This window comes from Panthera tigris, chromosome E1, assembly GCF_018350195.1.
Source record: "Panthera tigris isolate Pti1 chromosome E1, P.tigris_Pti1_mat1.1, whole genome shotgun sequence".
Taxonomy (NCBI): Eukaryota; Metazoa; Chordata; class Mammalia; order Carnivora; family Felidae; genus Panthera; species Panthera tigris.
In genome coordinates, this window is record NC_056673.1 from 34,811,506 (window position 1) to 34,829,969 (window position 18,464).

General features: G+C 61.2%; 1 protein-coding gene across 10 annotated transcripts in view; it reads right to left on the bottom strand.

The window, feature by feature from the left end:
- The window catches only part of CACNA1G (calcium voltage-gated channel subunit alpha1 G), a 61,464-nt gene that overhangs the window by 24,746 nt on the left and 18,254 nt on the right, over window positions 1–18,464 (bottom strand). For 6 of the 10 annotated variants that reach the window (XM_042966378.1, XM_042966373.1, XM_042966374.1 and 3 more), the window contains exons 10-17: window positions 7,760–7,911; window positions 6,885–7,070; window positions 6,658–6,772; window positions 6,402–6,557; window positions 3,483–3,551; window positions 1,909–1,993; window positions 1,627–1,820; window positions 424–855 (exon numbers count right to left, since the gene is read on the bottom strand). In XM_042966378.1, the coding sequence (XP_042822312.1) occupies window positions 424–855; window positions 1,627–1,820; window positions 1,909–1,993; window positions 3,483–3,551; window positions 6,402–6,557; window positions 6,658–6,772; window positions 6,885–7,070; window positions 7,760–7,911 (1,389 nt within the window). The remainder of the gene's footprint in view (window positions 1–423; window positions 856–1,626; window positions 1,821–1,908; window positions 1,994–3,482; window positions 3,552–6,401; window positions 6,558–6,657; window positions 6,773–6,884; window positions 7,071–7,759; window positions 7,912–18,464) is intronic. The other 4 variants (XM_042966380.1, XM_042966379.1, XM_042966375.1 and 1 more) reach the window with 1 other exon arrangement.

Sequence of the window (18,464 nt, forward strand, 5' to 3'; positions counted from 1 at the left end):
GAGGGGTGAATGGGTAAGGACGGGCGGGCGTGAAGTCAAGACTTGTGATAAGGTCGAGATGAGAGAGGGGGAGACAGGGGAGGGCATCAGTTTGGAGGGATGAGTTATGGGTATTTCTGAGTCACTGGGGGAGGACCATGAAAGATTCATACGCATCTGCCCGAAACCATTCATATCCACCAAGGACCGCAGCCCCGCATGTGACGAGGATCTGGGGCTCGGCAGGGCGGGCATAGGGAGAAAAAAGGGGCTGTTTGGAGCTCCGCTTCAGGGCCGGCACCCCTTGAGACCCCTCGGGCGTGACGGTAACTCCCTGAAAGCCACGGAACCGGGAGCGGGGCGTCCAGCCCAGCGCCAGGTCAGGCATTGCCCCCCTCACTCAAGGTCAGGTGTGAGAAGTCACCGCGCCCGCAGGGGCCTCACCAGGTTGCCCTCGTCGTCGCCATCGTCCCCATCCAGTGGGGGGGCGTCGGGCCGCTGGGCCCGGGCCAGGCGCCCCGAGGCCGACTTGCCATTGCAGTCCTGGTGCTCGGAGGCCGAGCTGCGGCCACTGGCTGTGCGGTGCAGCCCGGGCACCTGCAGCGTGTCCGGCAGGTCAAAGGAGCTCTTGGCCTCCCGCTCCAGGGAGCCCCTGTGGCGACGGTCGCTGCCCGCCGGGCTGGCTCTCTCCTCTTCCGAGCTCTCGTCCTCGTCCTGGCTCTCCCGGCCCTCGCCCGACAGCAGGGAGCGCCGTTCCCCACTCGGGCTCCTTCGCTTCAGGCTGGGGGCTCGGCCCAGGCTGTTCCGGCTGGAGCGCCTGCTGGTCCAGCTGCTTGCCGCGCTCCAGGGGCTGTGCGGAGAGCTGCGGGCACTCGGCTGGGGGTGGGGGTGAGCCAGGGAGAGGGCGGTCTCAACCAGGACCTCGCAGCCCTGCACCCCACCCCCCACAGGCACCCTGTCTCCTGTGAGCCTCCTTGGCGCCGTATCAGGAGTCGAGGTGTAAGCGGGAGCCGTGGACCAGACGCCTGGGTTCAGATTACTCACTCCCACCAGCTGGGTGACCCTGGGCAAGTGACTAAACCTCTCTGTGCCTCAGTTCCTCATCTGGAGAAGAGCTACGACACGACTACCTATTCCTCATGTAGCTGACTGGCCGTATAAAGTGACGGCAGGCGCGCGGGCCCCGACGCCGACTCCTGGATTAAACTTCTGGCTCTGTCACCGGCTCACTGCCGAGCTTCCCACCAATCAGTTTGGCAAGCTAAGACCCGGGGCCCCATCTGTCAAGTGGGGATAATAATGAGACCTACCTCATGGGGCTGCTCTGGTACAGAATCAGTAACTGCACGGGGTTTGCTATTATGATGAAGTATTAAGGAGAGAAGGACCTCCCCTATCTTATAGCAGAGGCTCAGAGGTTGAGTTTCACCCAAAGGCAGTTAAGGAACACAAGAATAGGATTAGAACACTGCTCTTTCTCCCCCCAAGGCCAGAGCTCTGCACCTGCCTGCATTACTAGCCCTACTGACCTCCCAGGGGTTTGTCCAACCTAGGGCTCAGAGGCCTTGGGCCTCTCCGCCCCCATCCTCTCTTCCCTCCTGACCTCTGCGCACGTCCCACCGTAGGGCACCCGTGTGCACCCCATACCGGTGACTTCATCTCATGGGCCGCCCCTGGCTCAGCAGACCCGCTGCTGCTGGTGCGGCGGGAGGCGGGGCCCAGCGCCTCGGCGAGGCCGGTGCTGGAACTCTTGGGGAGCGACATGGGCGTGGCGGCCGTGTGGATGATAAGAGGCGGCAGCAGGTTCTTCCGCAGCTCCGGGTGCTCTCCCAGGGACACCACTGCCAGGGGAGTGAGAGAAGGAGAGACCCTGAGTCCACTCAAGGCTGGCCCAGGGCCAGGGCCCGCACCCCCAGGATAGATACTCACAGGCCAGGCGCTTCTTCCTGTCCCCGTCACCATCCAGGCTGGGTGAGAAGAAATCGGGCTCTGACTCGGACTTGGTGGCATCTCCCTAGGGTGGGGGTGGGGGGGGCAGCAGGCCATTAGAGACCTGGCCCGGCAGGGGCTAGTGGGCTGGACTGAGGCCTCCCTGTCTCCACAAGCATACACCACATATAGGCTATGGGAACCAGCAACCACGGCACGAGGCATGCACTGGCACAGGCCACACCATCCAGGCGTGGGGCCCAGAGCTCCCCAGGGCCCCCGACACCTCTGCCTCCCACCTGCCACACCTCAGAGAAAGCCACGGCTAACCCCATAGCCCACGGCACAACCAGCCTGGCGGGGACTGGCTCCGGGAAGGGCTGAGGGGAGAGGGGAACAGCCGGGCAGGCGGGTGGGCGGGTGGCATAGGCCAAAGGGAGCTGGGGACCTGAGTGAAATGGTCACTAGAGCCTAAATTCCCAAGGCCATTTGTGCCCTCTGCTTTCCTTCCATGGCTGCCCTCCCCTGAGCCGCAGACCTGAGGACCCCAGAAGGAAATTGAAAGACCCCAGACAGAGCAGCTCAGCCCAAGGAGGCCACTTCAGGCCCTCTGCTTCTTCCCCTCGTCTTTCCCAAGACCCCACCCCGTCCCCTGGCCCCATTTTTACCTCTGTCCCTGTCTCTGGGGTACTTTTTTCTTCCTTCTTAGCAGGTCAGTGGGTTCCCCAGTAATTACACACTTCTCCTTAAGAAGTTATTAAGAAATACTTGATTGCTACTTTTGATAAGGGCATAAATATTGCGTAATTGGCATCTCAGGGGATCATTTTCATTAACTCAGTTTACATCCCTAACGAGGCCTTTAATTATCGAGTGGGATCTCCAGGGGGCCGCTCGGGATGCACAGCACTATGGGGTCCCGCGGGAACCCCGGCCTTGGCCCGAATTCCAGGGCCAGCGCAGGAAACAGTGGAGCACGGGCTCGGTGTGGAGGCCAGAGTGGGGGCAGGCCCCCAAATGCCTGCTGGACCTCCCAGGTGGCCAGGGGGCCAGAGACTCGGAAGTGGGTTTAAAAATCTGGGACCTTCTGGCAAGAGGCACCCCACCCTCACATCCTCCAAAGACTTGTCCTGAGCTGAGGCAGCTTGTGGGGGTCTCCAATAGGGGCTCAGGGCAAGGGGGAGGGGAGAGAGATGGGGAAGCGCAGTCTGCGGCCACGATCCCGAGACTCGGACTCCTTGGGGACCTCAGTGTAGGCACCCACACACGGTGGACCACACACGTGCACACAGAGATTCTAAGTCCCTTCCTTCTCCCGCCCCTCTACTGGTCCAGCGGGGGACGGGAACAGTGCCCTTGGCAGGGTGGTGGGGGCAGAGGCAAGGAGGCCCCTCCTCTCCATGTCCTCAGGGGGAAGGGACTTAAAATCGAAGCAAACCTCACGACACCAATGACCACCACAGCTACCACAGTTGCACAGCGGCTGAGCGTGAACACGAGCACAGAGACACGGAGGTGGAGGGGGCACAGGGCACGGGGAGTGGGGGCATGCCGACTCATGATCGCATACCTACCCCCTGGGAGTCGACAGGCAGCTGAATACAGCTTAACTGTCCACTCGCATCTTCCCGTTTGCTGATTTCCTACAGGGAGACGGGGAGGCAGGGGACGGGCGCTGGTCACAGGTGCTCGGGCTTTCAAACATCAGCAGTGTCAAAAGAGGACGAAGAAAAGGATGGCACAAACCCAACAGGGGTGGAAGGGGGACGAGACACTGGGGGTAGGGGAGGAGGAGAAAGGGGACAGACGGCCTTCCAGAATTCAACCACAGGCCCTCGGGCCCGAATGAATCTGAAGGGTGAGGGCAGAGGCCATGAAGGTGGGGGAAAAGGGCAGGCAAGGAGATCGAGCCCCCCAGTAATCCTAATAATGACAGCTACGATGCACAAGGGGCATGCCAGCCGCCCGGAAACTGCTTTAGTCACACCAGCTCGCCTCTCGCAAGGCGGGAAGGAAGTCACTCGTGTCACCATAAAGGAGGCAGCTGAGGTTTGGAGAAGCTAAGACAGCTGTCCCCAGGCACGCAGAGAGTCAGAGGTCCACCTGGGCCTTGCACCTGAGTCTCCAGCTCACCTTGTACTGGCCCCGCACTGGCAGCGGGCTTGGGGATGGGCAGGGAGGCGGGGAAGGAGGAGGGCATGAGCCAGAGGCCGGGAGGAGGCTGCGGGCCGGGAGCTGCAGCGGGGCTCCCCACTCCCATACGCCCAGCCTGCGTCCCCCAGAATCAGACCGGGTCCAGCTGCTCCCACTGGGATGGGATGTGACAAGTAACACTGGGATGACAGCTATGATGTTGTTTAATACCAATTAATGGCCTCACACAGGGCCTGCTGTCTGCTCATTTAATTAAGTGTGTGCATGACAAATACACAGGGATTCAGGATGCTGCCCCCTGCACGTCGGCAAATGGGCAGCCGAGCCAGCCCCGTCTCCCGGGCCTCCTCCCTCTGACCTCTTGGCAAGGTGGCCAGGCCAGCTGGGGCTACCCTGGAGCCCTCCTGCTACTGACGACCAACAACTTCCTCGCAGAGGGGGGCTGCCTCTTTTGTAAAAGAGCGGGCCATCACAACAGCAACAACCAGCCTCTCCTCCCAGAATGTGGGGCTTCCTCAGAGCCACATGTGCAACACCCCCCCCCCCCCCGCCTTAAAACTCTGTACAAGACAGGGCAGGTGCTTCTGGAGGTATCCAGGTCACCGGCCTGGCTTGACCAGCCCTCCCCTCCCCCACCTAGGTGTTGGCCCACGACACACAGGACAGTGGGCGGCTGGTCCAGCCCCTCCCGCGGGCACTTCAGGGCCAGGCTGCCGCCCACCCCCATGGAGGGGGGTTGATCTGGAAATCCTTTCTCCATCCCAGCCCCGACCTGAAGCATCAAACTCTGAGACTCTTGCCACTGGGCACCTGTGCCCTGCAGGTTGAGGCGGCCGTGGCCCCAGGCCCTAGCTGACCCCTCGGGCTGGGGCAGCCATAGGCCCCCGGCAAGGCCAGAGTGACCTGTCTTCCTTCCCAACAGCAGACATCGCCGCTGCCTAGCAACCAGGCCAGCTCAGCAGCATTCAATTTAACAAGGTGTTTGCTGAAAGGGCCGGCGGTGGGGAGGGGGCTGTCTGCACCGGGCACCTCCAGGGCTGCTGAGACGACCGAACGGCCAGCTGAGGGGAGGGGAATAGGCTCGGGGTGTTTTCCATATCCCCTGGAGGAGTTCCTCGGGGATTTTTCTGAGGACATCTTAGCCGCCAGGGGTAGCGGTTTGCAAGGGGCGGCGGGACCCCCGTCCCTGCTCAGCAGTTCTTCCCACCGGCTAAGAGCGGTGGGTGTCCACGGAGACCCTGGCTCTTACGGGAGCATGGTGTCACCCCTGAACTTTTCAGGCCCCGGGGAACCCCCAATGAAGTGCCTCGTCCCTCGGCACAAGAGGCCCGGCCATCACCAGAGGCAGGGCCGGCCTCCCCCACCAGCTGCCCTCGCTGCCACCCAGTGGGAGGAAATGCGATAATGGATAAGTACAGAATGTGCACGGCCGGCAGGCAGCCGGAGAGGGCCGGTGTGGGACAGAGGCACCCGCACCCCACCAGCCCAGCCGGCCTACGGGGAACGGCCCTCCCTCGCGAAGGCTGGGAAAGAGTCGGAAAATAGATTTTTGTTTTTCCACCGTGTGCCGAGTATTTATAGACCAGGCCGCAGCGGGAGTTTCCATCCGGGTCACCCGGAGAGAACTGGACCAAGAGCTTCTCTGCGCCCAACCTGGAGCATTTCTAGGTTGGGTCAGCCTGCCTGTAAAAGACGCCTGGACTGGAGGCTGGGCTGGGCCCGGAGCTCGGGGGACGGGCGGTGGGGAGCTGAGGGACAGAAACGATGTACGGCCCTCCAGGCAGGTGCTGAGCCCTGGCACAGCCAGGGCAGGATCGATGCAAATCAATATGAATGGATGACGCCGCCTGTGACGGAGGTGATGGAGCCTGGGCTGGAAATAGGACGCTCGTCTCTGCCACGCCTGCAGCTAATTGGGCTCATTTCTCACCCTGGGCAGCTTAGCCCTGCCTGGAACCTGGTGGCATCTTCATCAGTTTAGCCGGAGCTTGGATGATTTGCCCCCACCCCTCGGCTCAGAGGGGTCCCCTCTGGATGTCCCCGAGAGCACCCGCACTCGGGATCCAACTGGCACCGTGTGCCAACACTTATCCAGCTCTCCGGGGAAGAATCTGGCTGACCTTGATGCGGAAGCCCTCTCAGGAGCTAGTGGGCCCAGGGATCCCCCACAACCGCCCTGTCTCCCCGGTGCTGAGGGGCTGCCCGAGACCCAGGACCTTCCACCCCAAGTCCCCCAGCCTGGCCTGATGGGCACTTTCTGCGAGACCTCCCCGGCCACCATGGCTCAAGCCAGGCAGCCGACTCCTCCCGGAACTGGACTGCTGTGGGCAGGGGGTTACCTCCGCCTGGAAGCCCTCCACCAGAATGGCGACGAGCAGATTAAAGAGCACGTAGTTGCCGAAGGTCATGAGGGCAATGAAATAAAGAGCAGCCCAGGACGACGTGGAGGCCATTCCATTGTAGAGTACCTTGTTCCAGTCCTCCTGGGTCAGGATCTGTGGGCAGAGGCTGGGGGTCAGGGCCTTCACCGGGGGTGCCCCGCCCCGCCCTCCCCCCTCCCCCCCACCGTCCACCCCTGCCTGGTTACCCTGGCACCTGAAAGACGGTGACGATGGCCCAGAGCAGGGAGTCAAAATTCTTCCGGTCCGGCAGCGTGTCCCCGTCCCGCTCAGATGCAAATTTGCAGCCGAAGAGATGCATGCCCAGGATGCTGAAGACACAGGAGCCGGGAGATGGGGGGCAGGGGCGGGGGCAGGGGCGGGGGCACCCCCTGCCCCTCAGGCCCTCCTCCCAGCCGGCGCGGAGGCCGCCCCTGCCCTCACCTGAAGATGAAGATGAAGAGCATGAGCAGCATGCAGAAGGTGGCCACGTTGTCCATGGTCTTCATGAGCACCACCAGCTGTCGCTGCAGCGCCGGCAGGAAGCGCACCAGCTTCAGCACCCGCATCAGGCGGAAGGTCCGCAGCACCGACAGGCCACCCCCCTGCTGGCCCACGATCTCCCACACGCTGCAAGGAGGGCGGGGAGCCTGAGCCCCTGCGTGCTCGCCCTCCCGCCACCCCTCCCTCTGAGAGGGCCTGGAAAAGCCGGCCCAGCGCCAGGGCACGGGGCACAGGCGGGAACCTCCGAGACGGGTGTAGGTGACAGCTCTGGCCCTCTCCATGCCCTCCTCTCTCCAGGCCGGAGATCACTTCCTGGCAGCGGACAACCCTCTCCCACATTCCGGCCCATGCAACAGCGTCAAGTTAGGGAATATTTGCTTTGTTCCCTTCTAATGAAATCTAAAGCCGGTTCCAAAAAGCAATAAGGCAGTTCTCCTGGCCCCAGGCCTAGGGGGACGGAGCACTTTCCCAGGGTCTGGGAAACCCTAAAGCAAGTCGAGGGTGTCTGAGATGGTTTCCAAGCACTTTGCTGGACGGGCCTCACACCCCCTTCAGCTCCTCTGCAAAGCCAGCTGCCCAGTCCTCACTCGCCCCGGGGCCCGCATGGGCTCAAGGGCAAGAAGCAGAAGTGGGGAGAGGAGACTGCACAGCGGGTCACCCCCCCCACCCCGCACTGCGGAAGTGGCAGGGCCTGCGGGGGTCAGTGGGGCCTGACTCCAGACCCCTCCACCCCAGAGGAACAGGCTGCCTGGCTTCTCGTCCAAGCCACCCCACAGGCATTCCTCAGGCGACAGGCAGTGGAGGGGCCGCCATACCTGATGACGACGATGACGCCATCGAAGATGTTGTAGGGGTTCTTGATGTAGCCAAAGGGACCATACACGAGCAGCTTCAGCAGCATCTCCAGGGCAAAGAGGCTGGTGAAGACGATGTTGCTGATTTCCAGGGCGTTGGTGAGCTCCTCGGGCTGGAGGGCAGGGTGGGGTATGAAGCAGCCGAGGCTCACCCCTGAGCCCCTCACCCCTGCCGTCCCTAGCGGAGGCCACCGGCAGAGAAGCAGCAGGAATAGCAAGGTGGGGGGTAGGCGGGGCGGGGGGCGGGCAGTGGTGATGCTGGATGGACTCTCCAGAGGAGGGCTCACCCCCAAACGGCCCATGAGGAAATGCACTCGGGGGCAGCTGCCACGCCAAATCTCAGCCCCGGGTCTCAGAGCCTGGGACCGCAGGCTCGCGGGAAGCCTGTATAATAGGTTCTGCCCACCGCCTGCGAGGAGGTCCGAGACCCTTCTTGTCCTGTGCTGCCCGGTCAGCTCAGCAGGCCGTGGCCAGCGGCGCAGCGAGGCTGGCCAATGTCACAGGGCGACCGCCAAGGCCTCACACGCATACCCAGACACACAGCCACACGCAAAGTCACACGTGCTCTACAATTACTCTGTGGATTTGGCAGCCTTCTCCCGGACAACTGTTGGCTAACGTTGCTTTCTTCCAGACACAGGCACACACGGCACACCCCCGCACACCGTGCACACAAACACACGAACGAGCACGCGCGCGCGCACGTACGCCCGCAGGCACACGCAAACGTGCTGGTGGGCAGAAAGGAGGTGACCGAGCAGGTTGTCGCAGACGAGGAGGACCTGGGGCTGCCCCTTGAGACTGCGATGCCCGGGTTCATTGCCAGCCCATCCTGTCCACTCGCTGTGTGACCTTCAGCAAGATTCTCAACCTCTCTGGCCAAATGTAAAACACTGGCGGTAATCACTTTTATGCTTCCAGCCAGGGTCCGGGATTGGGATCGAGGACCCATCCTAGAGAGGTCGTCAGAAAATAATGAAAAACGTCTGCCACTCCAGCTCACTCGTCACCTCCCTCCCTCCCTTCCGTCAAAATTAAGCGTCTACTGTATGCCTAGCAATACATCAGGTAAGAAAGGAGCCGCAAAAACATGCCGACTATTCTCCCTGCCTCCCGGGAGCCCAGAGTCTCTCTGGAAACAGGTCGTACACAAAACAGCTGAGTAACCACAAGAGGCCTTAGATACTTAGATGCCAAAATAAATTATCCCGACGGTAAATCCAAGAGTCCAGGGGAGAGACGGTGAGGGAGGAACTAAGGCTGGGAAAGCCTTAGTCAGGAAGCAGCGTTTGCAATGAGCTCTGAAGGGTAAGGTCTCTCCAGGGAAAGGGGCGCGGAAGGCGTCACAGGGCGAAGCACGAGGAATGAACCGTGTTTGGGGAGAAAGAGAGCGGCAGGGCTGAGCTGAGGGCTGGAGATGCAGGGTGAGGTATGATTGGCTCAGTGGAGCTCAATGCCTACCTAATGGGGTGTCTTGATCGCCCCAAAGCCTTCGTTTCAAAACAGCTCAAGAAGTTTCAGTTAAAATAAACAACCAGATGAAGCTCTCAGTCCATCAGACACCTCCCCCTGTTTACCCAGCTGCCTCCTCTGGCTGGCTGCCCAGGTAGGTCACCCAAGCACGGAAGCAGGCCTGGGCACCCACCAAATGTATCCTGACGGCCTGACTTTGTGTGGCCAGCCTGGGTAGGGGGTGGGGAGACCTGGAAGGAAGGGCCTTCTGGCTGGCAGGTGAGGGGTGTTTGGGGGTCAACAGCTACTCAGGAGGAGAGAAGCTCTCGGCCTGTGCACGGATTCTTTCCGAAGGCAGGCCTGGGGGGCCGGGCCAGGGTCAGCAGGCAGGGCCGAGAGCCAGCCGTCCAGAGAGTGGGTGGCTGATACAGGGCCGGTGTGGCAAGGAGCCCATTGGTCCAGTAGATCCCGAGCAAGTCCTTGCTCCCCAGACGGCAAATGGGGGCAGGAAAGGACACTGCCACCTGACCTAGTGAATGGGGTCACAGAGAGACAGGATCTTGGGCCCCTCCAGCATTAGCATAGTGCAGGTGGCGGGGAAGGGGTCATCGTCAGGACAGGTAAAGCTCGGGGCTCAGATCCCTCCTGACTAAGTGGATCCCCTCTTGGCATCCCGAGTCCAGTCTGCCAGGGACCAGGCTCAGTGAGCCTGCCTCCCTGTCACTCTGCCACCTGCCCAGCTGTCCAGCTGGATTGCATAAAGGTGATGGGCACAGGTGCAATGCCTTGAGGGTCCCCAGGCTCACCCTGCATCTCACCTCATGCTATCCACATAACTGCCCTGGCACCCTCACTTCAGATAAGAGCCGAAAGGTCAAGAGATGGTGAATGACGGGTTCAAAGTCACGGGGCAGGGAGAATCAGGGAGTGGGACCCAATCCCATTTCATTCGGATTCTGATAACACGAGGCAGCAGTCAGGGGCCAAACCCACCCCAGGTGACAGCAAGACGCCCGTGAATCCAGACACACTGAATTCATAACACGCCTTCTAAAGTCTACAAAACCATATTTCGCATGAACTTAATGTATGAATAAAGAACACGCTGATTCGAAGGCACAGCTGAGGTACAGCTTACAATGGGTGAATTTTATGGCATATACACGATACCTCAAAAAACGCTGCCAAAAATAAAAATTAATAAACCTTTTTTTTTTTAAAAAAAGTGGCTGAAAGCACAGTAGCTTTTGGCCTCTTGCATCGACTCCATTAGTGAATCTTAAAAGTACGACCAGCACGGGGCATGTGGAGGGGGGTATTTCCAGAATTCCCTGATGTCATTCAAGGTGGGGTGCAATGGTCTATACCCGATGGCTCATGGCTCATGGACACCTGCACACCGGCCGAGAGCCTCAATGGAAAGGTGGTACAGGGCTCCCCTGAGGTCCTGGTTGAGGGGAGCAGGCAGCAAAGGCTGGACCCCCCCCCCCTCCTCATGACTCCAGGCAGCTGGACAGGAACAGCAGGTGAAAAGGAAAAGCCGGCACTGTCCCTCAGCCTGCCCTCTCTCTCCTGGGCAGTCTCACGGCACACACCCCCGGGCAATGCCTATTTGCTCCCAGGGCCCCGGAATCCCCCCGTGATCCATGGGAAAAGGCACTCCTCCCCAGACAGGTCAGCCCAAGTTACTAAATCGGAGGCTGGGAACGTTCTGCAAACACAGGCAGGACGCAGGACGAGGATACAGAGACACAATCTTAGCAACACGGTGGCCCCAGGGACCAGAGCCGTGATCACAGCCACTGCAGCTGCAAAGGGGCGGGGAGGGAGCCAACTTCTGCCAGTATCTCCCCGGGGCAGTGCGCTGGCTACCCCGTCCCTCCCAGGGTTTCATTTCCTCCCTGCCTCCTTAGATAGCCGGGGAAACTGAGGCTCCAAGAGGTGTGGTGACTTGGTGGAGGTCACACCGCTGGCTCAGGAAGCCCCCCCCCCCCCCCCCCGCCACCAGGTGGGCACCAGCCCCCCTCCCGACTCTCTCCTGCTGCCAGGAAGTCCTTTCTCAGGTCTCAATCCTCCCTCAAGACGTCAAGGCCCAGCGGGGGGCTGCAGTGAGTTGAGGCCAGGCAGCCTCTCCCACACAGGGGCCCCGGGCTCTTCTTTGGGAAGATGCTAACTGCAAACGCCCCACCTCCTAACACTTCCCCTCCCCTCAGCCTGTCCTCTTGGAGCAAGTATAGCCCCCCCCCCAACAAGCTCCCCGATACTTCTCGGCACCAGGATCCCCTGAAAGCATCAGGTCTCACCTCCATCAGCCAACCCTTAACGGGCCCACAGCGTGCAGAACACTGGTGATCAAAACATGGGGTGGAACCAGAGTGTGGGAGGCCGGCCAACCCTGAGACTTTCTGCCTGTGACCTTGGGCAGGTCCCTTAGCCCCTCTGATCCCCAGTGGCCTTCGCCGTTAAACAGGGTAGCATCACCTCATGGCAGAACTGCTCTGCAGAACAGAGGCGCTAAAGACCATGAAAACACCCGGCCCAGAGCCACGCTCAGGCGGCCCCGCGGGCACTGACGGTGGACGCGGGCTTCACACACGGCAGGACGGAATGCCTGCAAGGCCGCACGAAGCCCCATGCTGGGGGCAGACACCAGGAGCACCCCGGGAGCTCAAGCCCAGCTGAGGCCGGGGAGGAAGGGGCGGAAGGAGAACCCCATGGAGGGCACCCGCAGCTGAGGATTGTAGGAGCAAAGATGCAGAGGAAGGAATGCATGGGGACAGGGACAGAGAATCAAGTGCTTCTCCGGGGTCAGAGCGGGGGAGGGGTCCGTGGAGGACACGGCTGCAAGGCTGGCAGGGCCCAGGCAGGATGGCCTTGAACTCTGTCCCACCACTGGGGCTGGACTCGCCTCTGCCCGAGATGCTGCCACTGGGGCTTCTGGGGGGAGGAAAGAGATGTGCAGAGTGGTGTATTAAGAAGATTAATCTGGCTGCGGTGGTGGCAGCATGCTGACGGCTTGGAGAGATGGAGAGACGGAGACCAATTAGGGGGATGCTGCAGAGACCCAGGCAGGAGGCCCAGGAGCGGCTCCGGCACACGGGGATGGCGAGAGGAGTGGGTGAGCCAGGAGACAGCTGGGCAGAGGCTCGTACGAGTCACCCCAGACCTGCCCCAGCGCCACCCCACCCCCATCTCCTCCGCTCCCAACAGCTCCACTGACCTGAAATCTCTGCTCCTTGGTTCACTTCACCTCTGCTTTTGACAGTCCTGCCCGCTGTACCCCCTCCCCCAACCCAGGATAGGGGAATCCAGGCAGGCCACAGCGATGGGGCAAGGGTCACTGGCATCTCTTGCCTCCTCCTCCTCCAAGGAGGGGTGTGGGAAGTCAGGAGCCACCTGGATGGCAGGTGGTTTCAAGCAAAGCCCACGGGCTTCACCATATCGATCACCACCTTGCTCTTCTCAGACCTCCGGGAGCTCTCCAGCTTGGAACTTTGCCTCTCTGGGCCAATCCCCTTGCGGCCCCTCATGCCCACTGGGCCCACTGCTGGGTGTCACTGTGCCCCAGAACCCCGTATCCAGGGGTGGCTCCAGCCCCTCCCCACAATCTCCTACCAGCGCCCGGAAGTCACCTCCAGGAAACACACCAGCAAAGCAGGCACACGGCACTCACAGTGTGCTCCCAGCTGGGACACAGCCAAGCCAAAGCCCCTGAGACTCCAGATTCTGGAGCTGGGGCCCCTGCCCCTCACCTGCCAGGACACCCTCTCAGCCTGGAGCCCGGGGCGGACCATTTCAAGGCTGCCTTCCTGCCGCAGACCTCAGAGCGCCCCTGCCGGGCCGGCCCCAGTCCAGGTAAGACCCCACCCCCTCCGTTTCTGCTGCGGCCATCGAATTGTTGAGCGGTGCTGTCACGAGCCTGTGCTGACTGGACAGGGCAATGCCAGCTGGGGGCCTCACGGCAGCTCTGTACCTTCCCTCACCCTCCTCTGCTGCTGGGGCTCCGTCTCTCCCCACCTAGAGCTGTTCCAAACCTTCTCCCTCTCCTCGCCCCGCCTCGTCCCCACTCAGCCTGGTCTCTCCCCGCACCCCCCCCCCCGGCTCCGCTCCCCTCCCCACAAACAGCTCTGTGACGCACAGCACAGCCGACTCTTCTCTCCTCCCCTCCTCCACCCGCACCTGCACCTCCCTCCACACACACCCCACGTCCCCAGGGCCCTGTTCACGTATCCCCTGTTCCCTCACTCCCCCAGTCTCCTTTCCTGGGCTCAGAGCAGAAACCCCCATGTGAGTGCAGGCCTAGTCCCCCCAAACCCCAGCTCTGTCTAGACTCTCTTCCAAATCCCTCTCTCAGGGGATGCCAGGACAGCACCAGGGCCTGCTGTCGGCCCCACCTGCCAGCGCCCGTGCCCCCTCCTGCCCTCCTAGGGCTCCTCTCCCGTCCCCTTTCTCTGCTCAGAGTTCAGTCAGAACCCACTCCCTCCTCTTGCCCCCCCAGCTCCCGACTCCCACCGCCGCAGCCCCCTCCCACCCGGCTGTCACTGGGGTGTGGACGACACTAAACAATCTCCCTCCAAGCCCTTGGCTCCTCACCCAGAGAGCCAACCTGCCTGATAGCGTTCCCGGGATGGCCGGCCTCCAGCTCAAATGCAGCGCTCCAAAACAAACCCTCCCACCCCCTCCATCAAACCTGCCCCTTCCCGGACAGCCAGCTCCATCACCCTCCAGAATTCTGTCTTGGCGCCTGGGAGTTATCTAGGACTCCTGTGGGCCCTCATCCCTCCAGCAGCAGGTGCCGGCCCCCGCCCCCTTGTCCTTTCCACCACCACCATACTTGGGGCCCTTGCTGCCTCTGGTCTGAAGGACAGAAATAGCCTCTGGGCCTCTCCCTCGACCCAGCCCGCACCCACTGGAATCTCTGGCTTCCTTCAACACAGCTGGGCTCACATCACTCCTGCTCAGACACCTCGGTGGGGGTGGGGGTGGGGGTGGGAGGCAACATGACTGTCCTCTGAGCATCCCACGCCACCCTGTGCTCCTCCAGGCTAGGTTGCCAGATTTCCCCTTAATCCTTCCATCGAGGCCTCTCTGCACCAATCCCGCCTAGCTTTCAAGGACCCCTCTCAACAGCCACCTCTTTTGTGAAGCCCTTCCAAGCCCCCCAGCTGGGTGTGAGCATCTCTCCTCTGTCCCCAGAAGCCTCCCTTACAACGTTTGGCATAATCGTCCGTGAAGCAGAACTTTTCGGCTAGAACCTAAATTTCTCCGGTGCTTCTGGTGCTTCTGGCTCTGTCCCCCGCCCCCTGCCATTCTGTCATCCTATTCTGGCATGCTGTGCACAGGAGGAGGTGTTTGCTGAGCCGCAGGAGCCTATAGGACCAGAGGACGCCTGAAGGAATGTGAACACCCCGTTAGCCAGCCATCTCCAAAACAGCACCCATTCCCCACCCTCCCCACATCTGGAGAGACTTTGGAAATCTGGGGCCAGGACGGCTCTAAAAGGATCATCCCCCCCCCCCCCCCCCCCCCCCCCCCTGTTCTGCTTGGTCAGCCTCAGCTCCTAAGACAGGGCTCCTCTGTCTGGAGGCCAAGAACTGCTAGAAGGCCCAAGGGATAGACTTGGGGTGGGAGGTGTCCATAAACCCTTGTCCTCGAAGGCCACATGTGGGGTGTCCCTGCATGTGTGTATTTTCTGGGGAGAGAGTCCCCACTTTTCAGCAGAATCCCAAAGGAGTCTGTGAATCCCTTCAAAGTTAAGACCTGCCACATCTGGATTTCCACCACCCCTCCACCCCAATCCACCCCCAACTTCCCTTGCCTTGAACAGCTGACCTCACTCACTTATAAATAGAAACCCTCCCTGGACATGTATCTAGAGTGACAGGATGGGTCCAGAGTCTGAGCAACGAACAGAATCGTCACCTGCCCTGTCCTCTGCTGGCCCGAAAGGCAGTCTACTCTGGACCCTGCCTCTCTCTTTGGCAGCCCAGAGACCCACTGGGCCACATGCCCCTCCCCCACCTCTCTCTATTGTCCCTCCTCTAGAATGTGAAGTTAACCTCTGCCCTCAGCACCCCGGAGCTATGAAAGGGGTGATTAGGAAGCTCCTATGTCCCCAAGACCCCCTCCCCGCACCACCCCCACTCCTCCTGGAGCAGCTTGGCCCCAGGGCAGACGCCGGCAGAGACAGACTCTCTTCTGAGCTCCAGCAGCCTGCTAGGTAGGCCCACGGATGCCTTGTATGCAACGTCCTGCAGCCCCAATCTGCTCAAGGCCCAGTGCTCCCACCCTAAGCAGAAACCTGGGTCTTGTCCTTGCTGTGTCCTCCCCCCAAATCTCCAATTGGTGTCGAGTCCTGCAGATTCAGCCACCTGCCAGCTGTCCCCGGCCCTCTTCCCTCCACTTCCAAGGACAGAGATGTATGAACCGTTTGGACCACTGCAGTAGCCCTCTCCTTGGCCGCCCTGCTTCCTGTCTCCCCTCCTTGGCTCCACAGAATGTCCATTGATAGAGCACAAACCTGCTCGTATCACTGACCCGCTTAAAACATTTTTGGGGAACCTATCACCTTCAGGAAAAAACTCCTTCCTATCCCTCTCAGGACCTGGCCCTGAATTTTTTTCCAAACTGGTCTCTTGTCACTTGTCCATCCCGGCCCCCAGCCTGTGCCCCACTCATTCTGAACTCCTCACAAATCTCTCAGTTTTGGTGTTTGGTGCCTCTGACCCCTCCCCCCATCTTGTGCCCTACCCCCTCCCCCCCTTTTGCTGGCTACACCTCGCTCTTCCTGCAGACTCTGCTCTCAGATCACATCCTGCGCGGGGCTCTCCCTGAATCCCTTCCCTGGTCTGGATCCCAGACTACTCCCCACGTCTGTCTCTGAGCACGTACTGCATCAAGTAAATATGACTGTTCACTTGCCGATGACCTCTCTGAGAGGAAGAACGCAGTGTCCTAGGCCCAGTGTGTGTACGTCTCTTCCCGACCCCACAGTCAGTGACATCATGCTGCTAGCTTGACATGGGTCATGGTGACAGCATTTACACCATGGTAATTGGTGAACGCTATAAACACCACAAACCAAGATGTTTTTCCCCAACTCTGATGCACAGGAAATGTGTGTGGGAGGGAGGAAGGAAGGAAGGAAGGAAGGAAGGAAGGAAGGAAAGAAGGATGGCTGGATGGATGGAAGGAGATGGGGAGGGATGGAAGGGGGGATGGAGGGATGGGTGAAGGATGGATGGATGGCTGGATGGAAGGAGAGGGGGAGGGATGGAAGGAGAGGGGGAGGGATGGATAATTCACAATAAGTTCCTTGCTCCATATTCTGCTGTCTCATGGATGGGGCACATGCATGCTTGTCCTCCATCCCTCCATCAGGTGACACTTCTGTCCTCAAGTCACATTCTTGCTCCCTTCTCAGTGTCCCATGTCCTTGTCCTCCTCACTAGTCCCTCTGGGAGAAACAGTCCTGCGGGTCTCACCAGCCAGTGGGTGAAGGGGTGGGGGAAGCAGGAGGCCATGGACAGCGTGGGGCCCACCTTGGGTTGGGTATGACAAAATGGGGGCTTCCTCTGTTGGTAGAGAGGGGCAGGAGGGCGTCACCATCCCTGGCAGGAACACCGAGTGGGGGGTAAGGTAGGTGACAGTGGGAGAGGACAGGCCTGGGGAGGGCCAGTAGCCATGGGCGGGGAAGAGGGCTGGGCCCCTCGCTGAGGATCCCCAATACCGGGATCCTCTCCTGACCGATACCAGGGTCCATGGACATGGTCGCCTCGTTCAGGGTGCTGCAGGGAGACCACGAGCCACTGTGGCTCCTCTGCTCTGTTGCCACGTCCCCTCAGTGCCCCCCCAACTTTGTTCCTCACCTGGTTCCCCTCTCCCTGTCTGGGAGGCTCCATTTGAACCTGTGTCCCGAGCCCTGCAACCCCTCTCCGCATCTCTGTCTCTGTCACCCTGATGTCTTTGTGCCTCCATCTGTCTGTCTCGTCCCCGAGTGTCCATCGCCCCCTCCGTAGCTCTGTCCCTCTTGTCCCTGCGTCTCCATCCTCCCGTCTTCGTGCCTGCCTCTCTCCCCCCAGGTCTTCGTCTTGCTCTCTGGGACCCCCTCTCCCGGTCTCCGTCTCCCTCTGAGTCTCTGTCTCTCTGCCCCCGCATCTCCTCACCCCCCTCCCGGCCCCCCTCCGCCTGCTCAGGCTCCGAGGCGCAGATGGCGGGACGTTCACGCCGCAGTGCCTGCAAGCACAGGGCCATGGCTGCTTCTGGGACTTCTTCCCCGGCCCCTGAGGCTGCGGAGAGCAGTCAGTCATCTGCCAGGCCTGCTGGGGACTCCCACTCACCCCTGTGGGGCCCGCACAGCGACCAGGTACTGACACAGACCCCTCCCGGGAGCAGACGCTGCGCCACCACCAGGGGGGGACCCCCTGCCGCTGAGGGCTTGGTGGGGGGTGCCCCCTGCTTTCCTCGGGGACTTGGGCAAGGAGATGCTGCAGGCACCCCTGACGGATGGCTTTTATTTCCCCCCCAAGGGGGTGTCCTTCTTGACGTCTAACCGAAAGGCTTCCTGCTGCCGCTTCATCGGCCCTCGGTCTCCGTGACTCAGCTTCTCCCCAGCGCGGTCAAAGCCTCCGCCAGCAGCGTCCGCTAGGGCACGTGGCGGGATGCAGCGCCCCCCAGGGAGAGGGACACCTGACCACGGCTAGAACTGGGGGGAGGGAGGGGAGGCTGAGGTCCAGGCTCACGGAGCCAGGTAACGGGAGGTCAGGGGCTGCCCTCACCAGCCTGGTAGAGTGGAGCACCTCTCCCCAGGGGGCCGGCTGAGCGGGCGTGTGCACACACACCGTGCCCCGTGCGCCCAGACACAACACGCCTACTGCGGTGCCGTACTCCCCACCTGCTGGAGCCGCAGCCTGCGTCCTGCCCCCTCCCCGCACCTCACCTCCAAAAAGAGGGAATCCGGCATAGCCACCTGGGGGGAGGGAGAGCCCTGAGGCAGGAGGAAGGGGTGCCAACATGGTGTGACGGTGATGGAGGTGGGGCTGGGGCCGGCGTGCCCCTGGCTGGACAGGGCATCTGGGTTAGGCGCTGAGCGTGCACCACGTGAAAAGGCACGGAGGTCGGCAGGGTTGGGGAGGGGGCTCTGATCCCCCTGAAAAGTGACCGTCTCATATCAGCTCCAGCCCTGGCTTGGACCCAGACCTTCCATCCCCCTCGG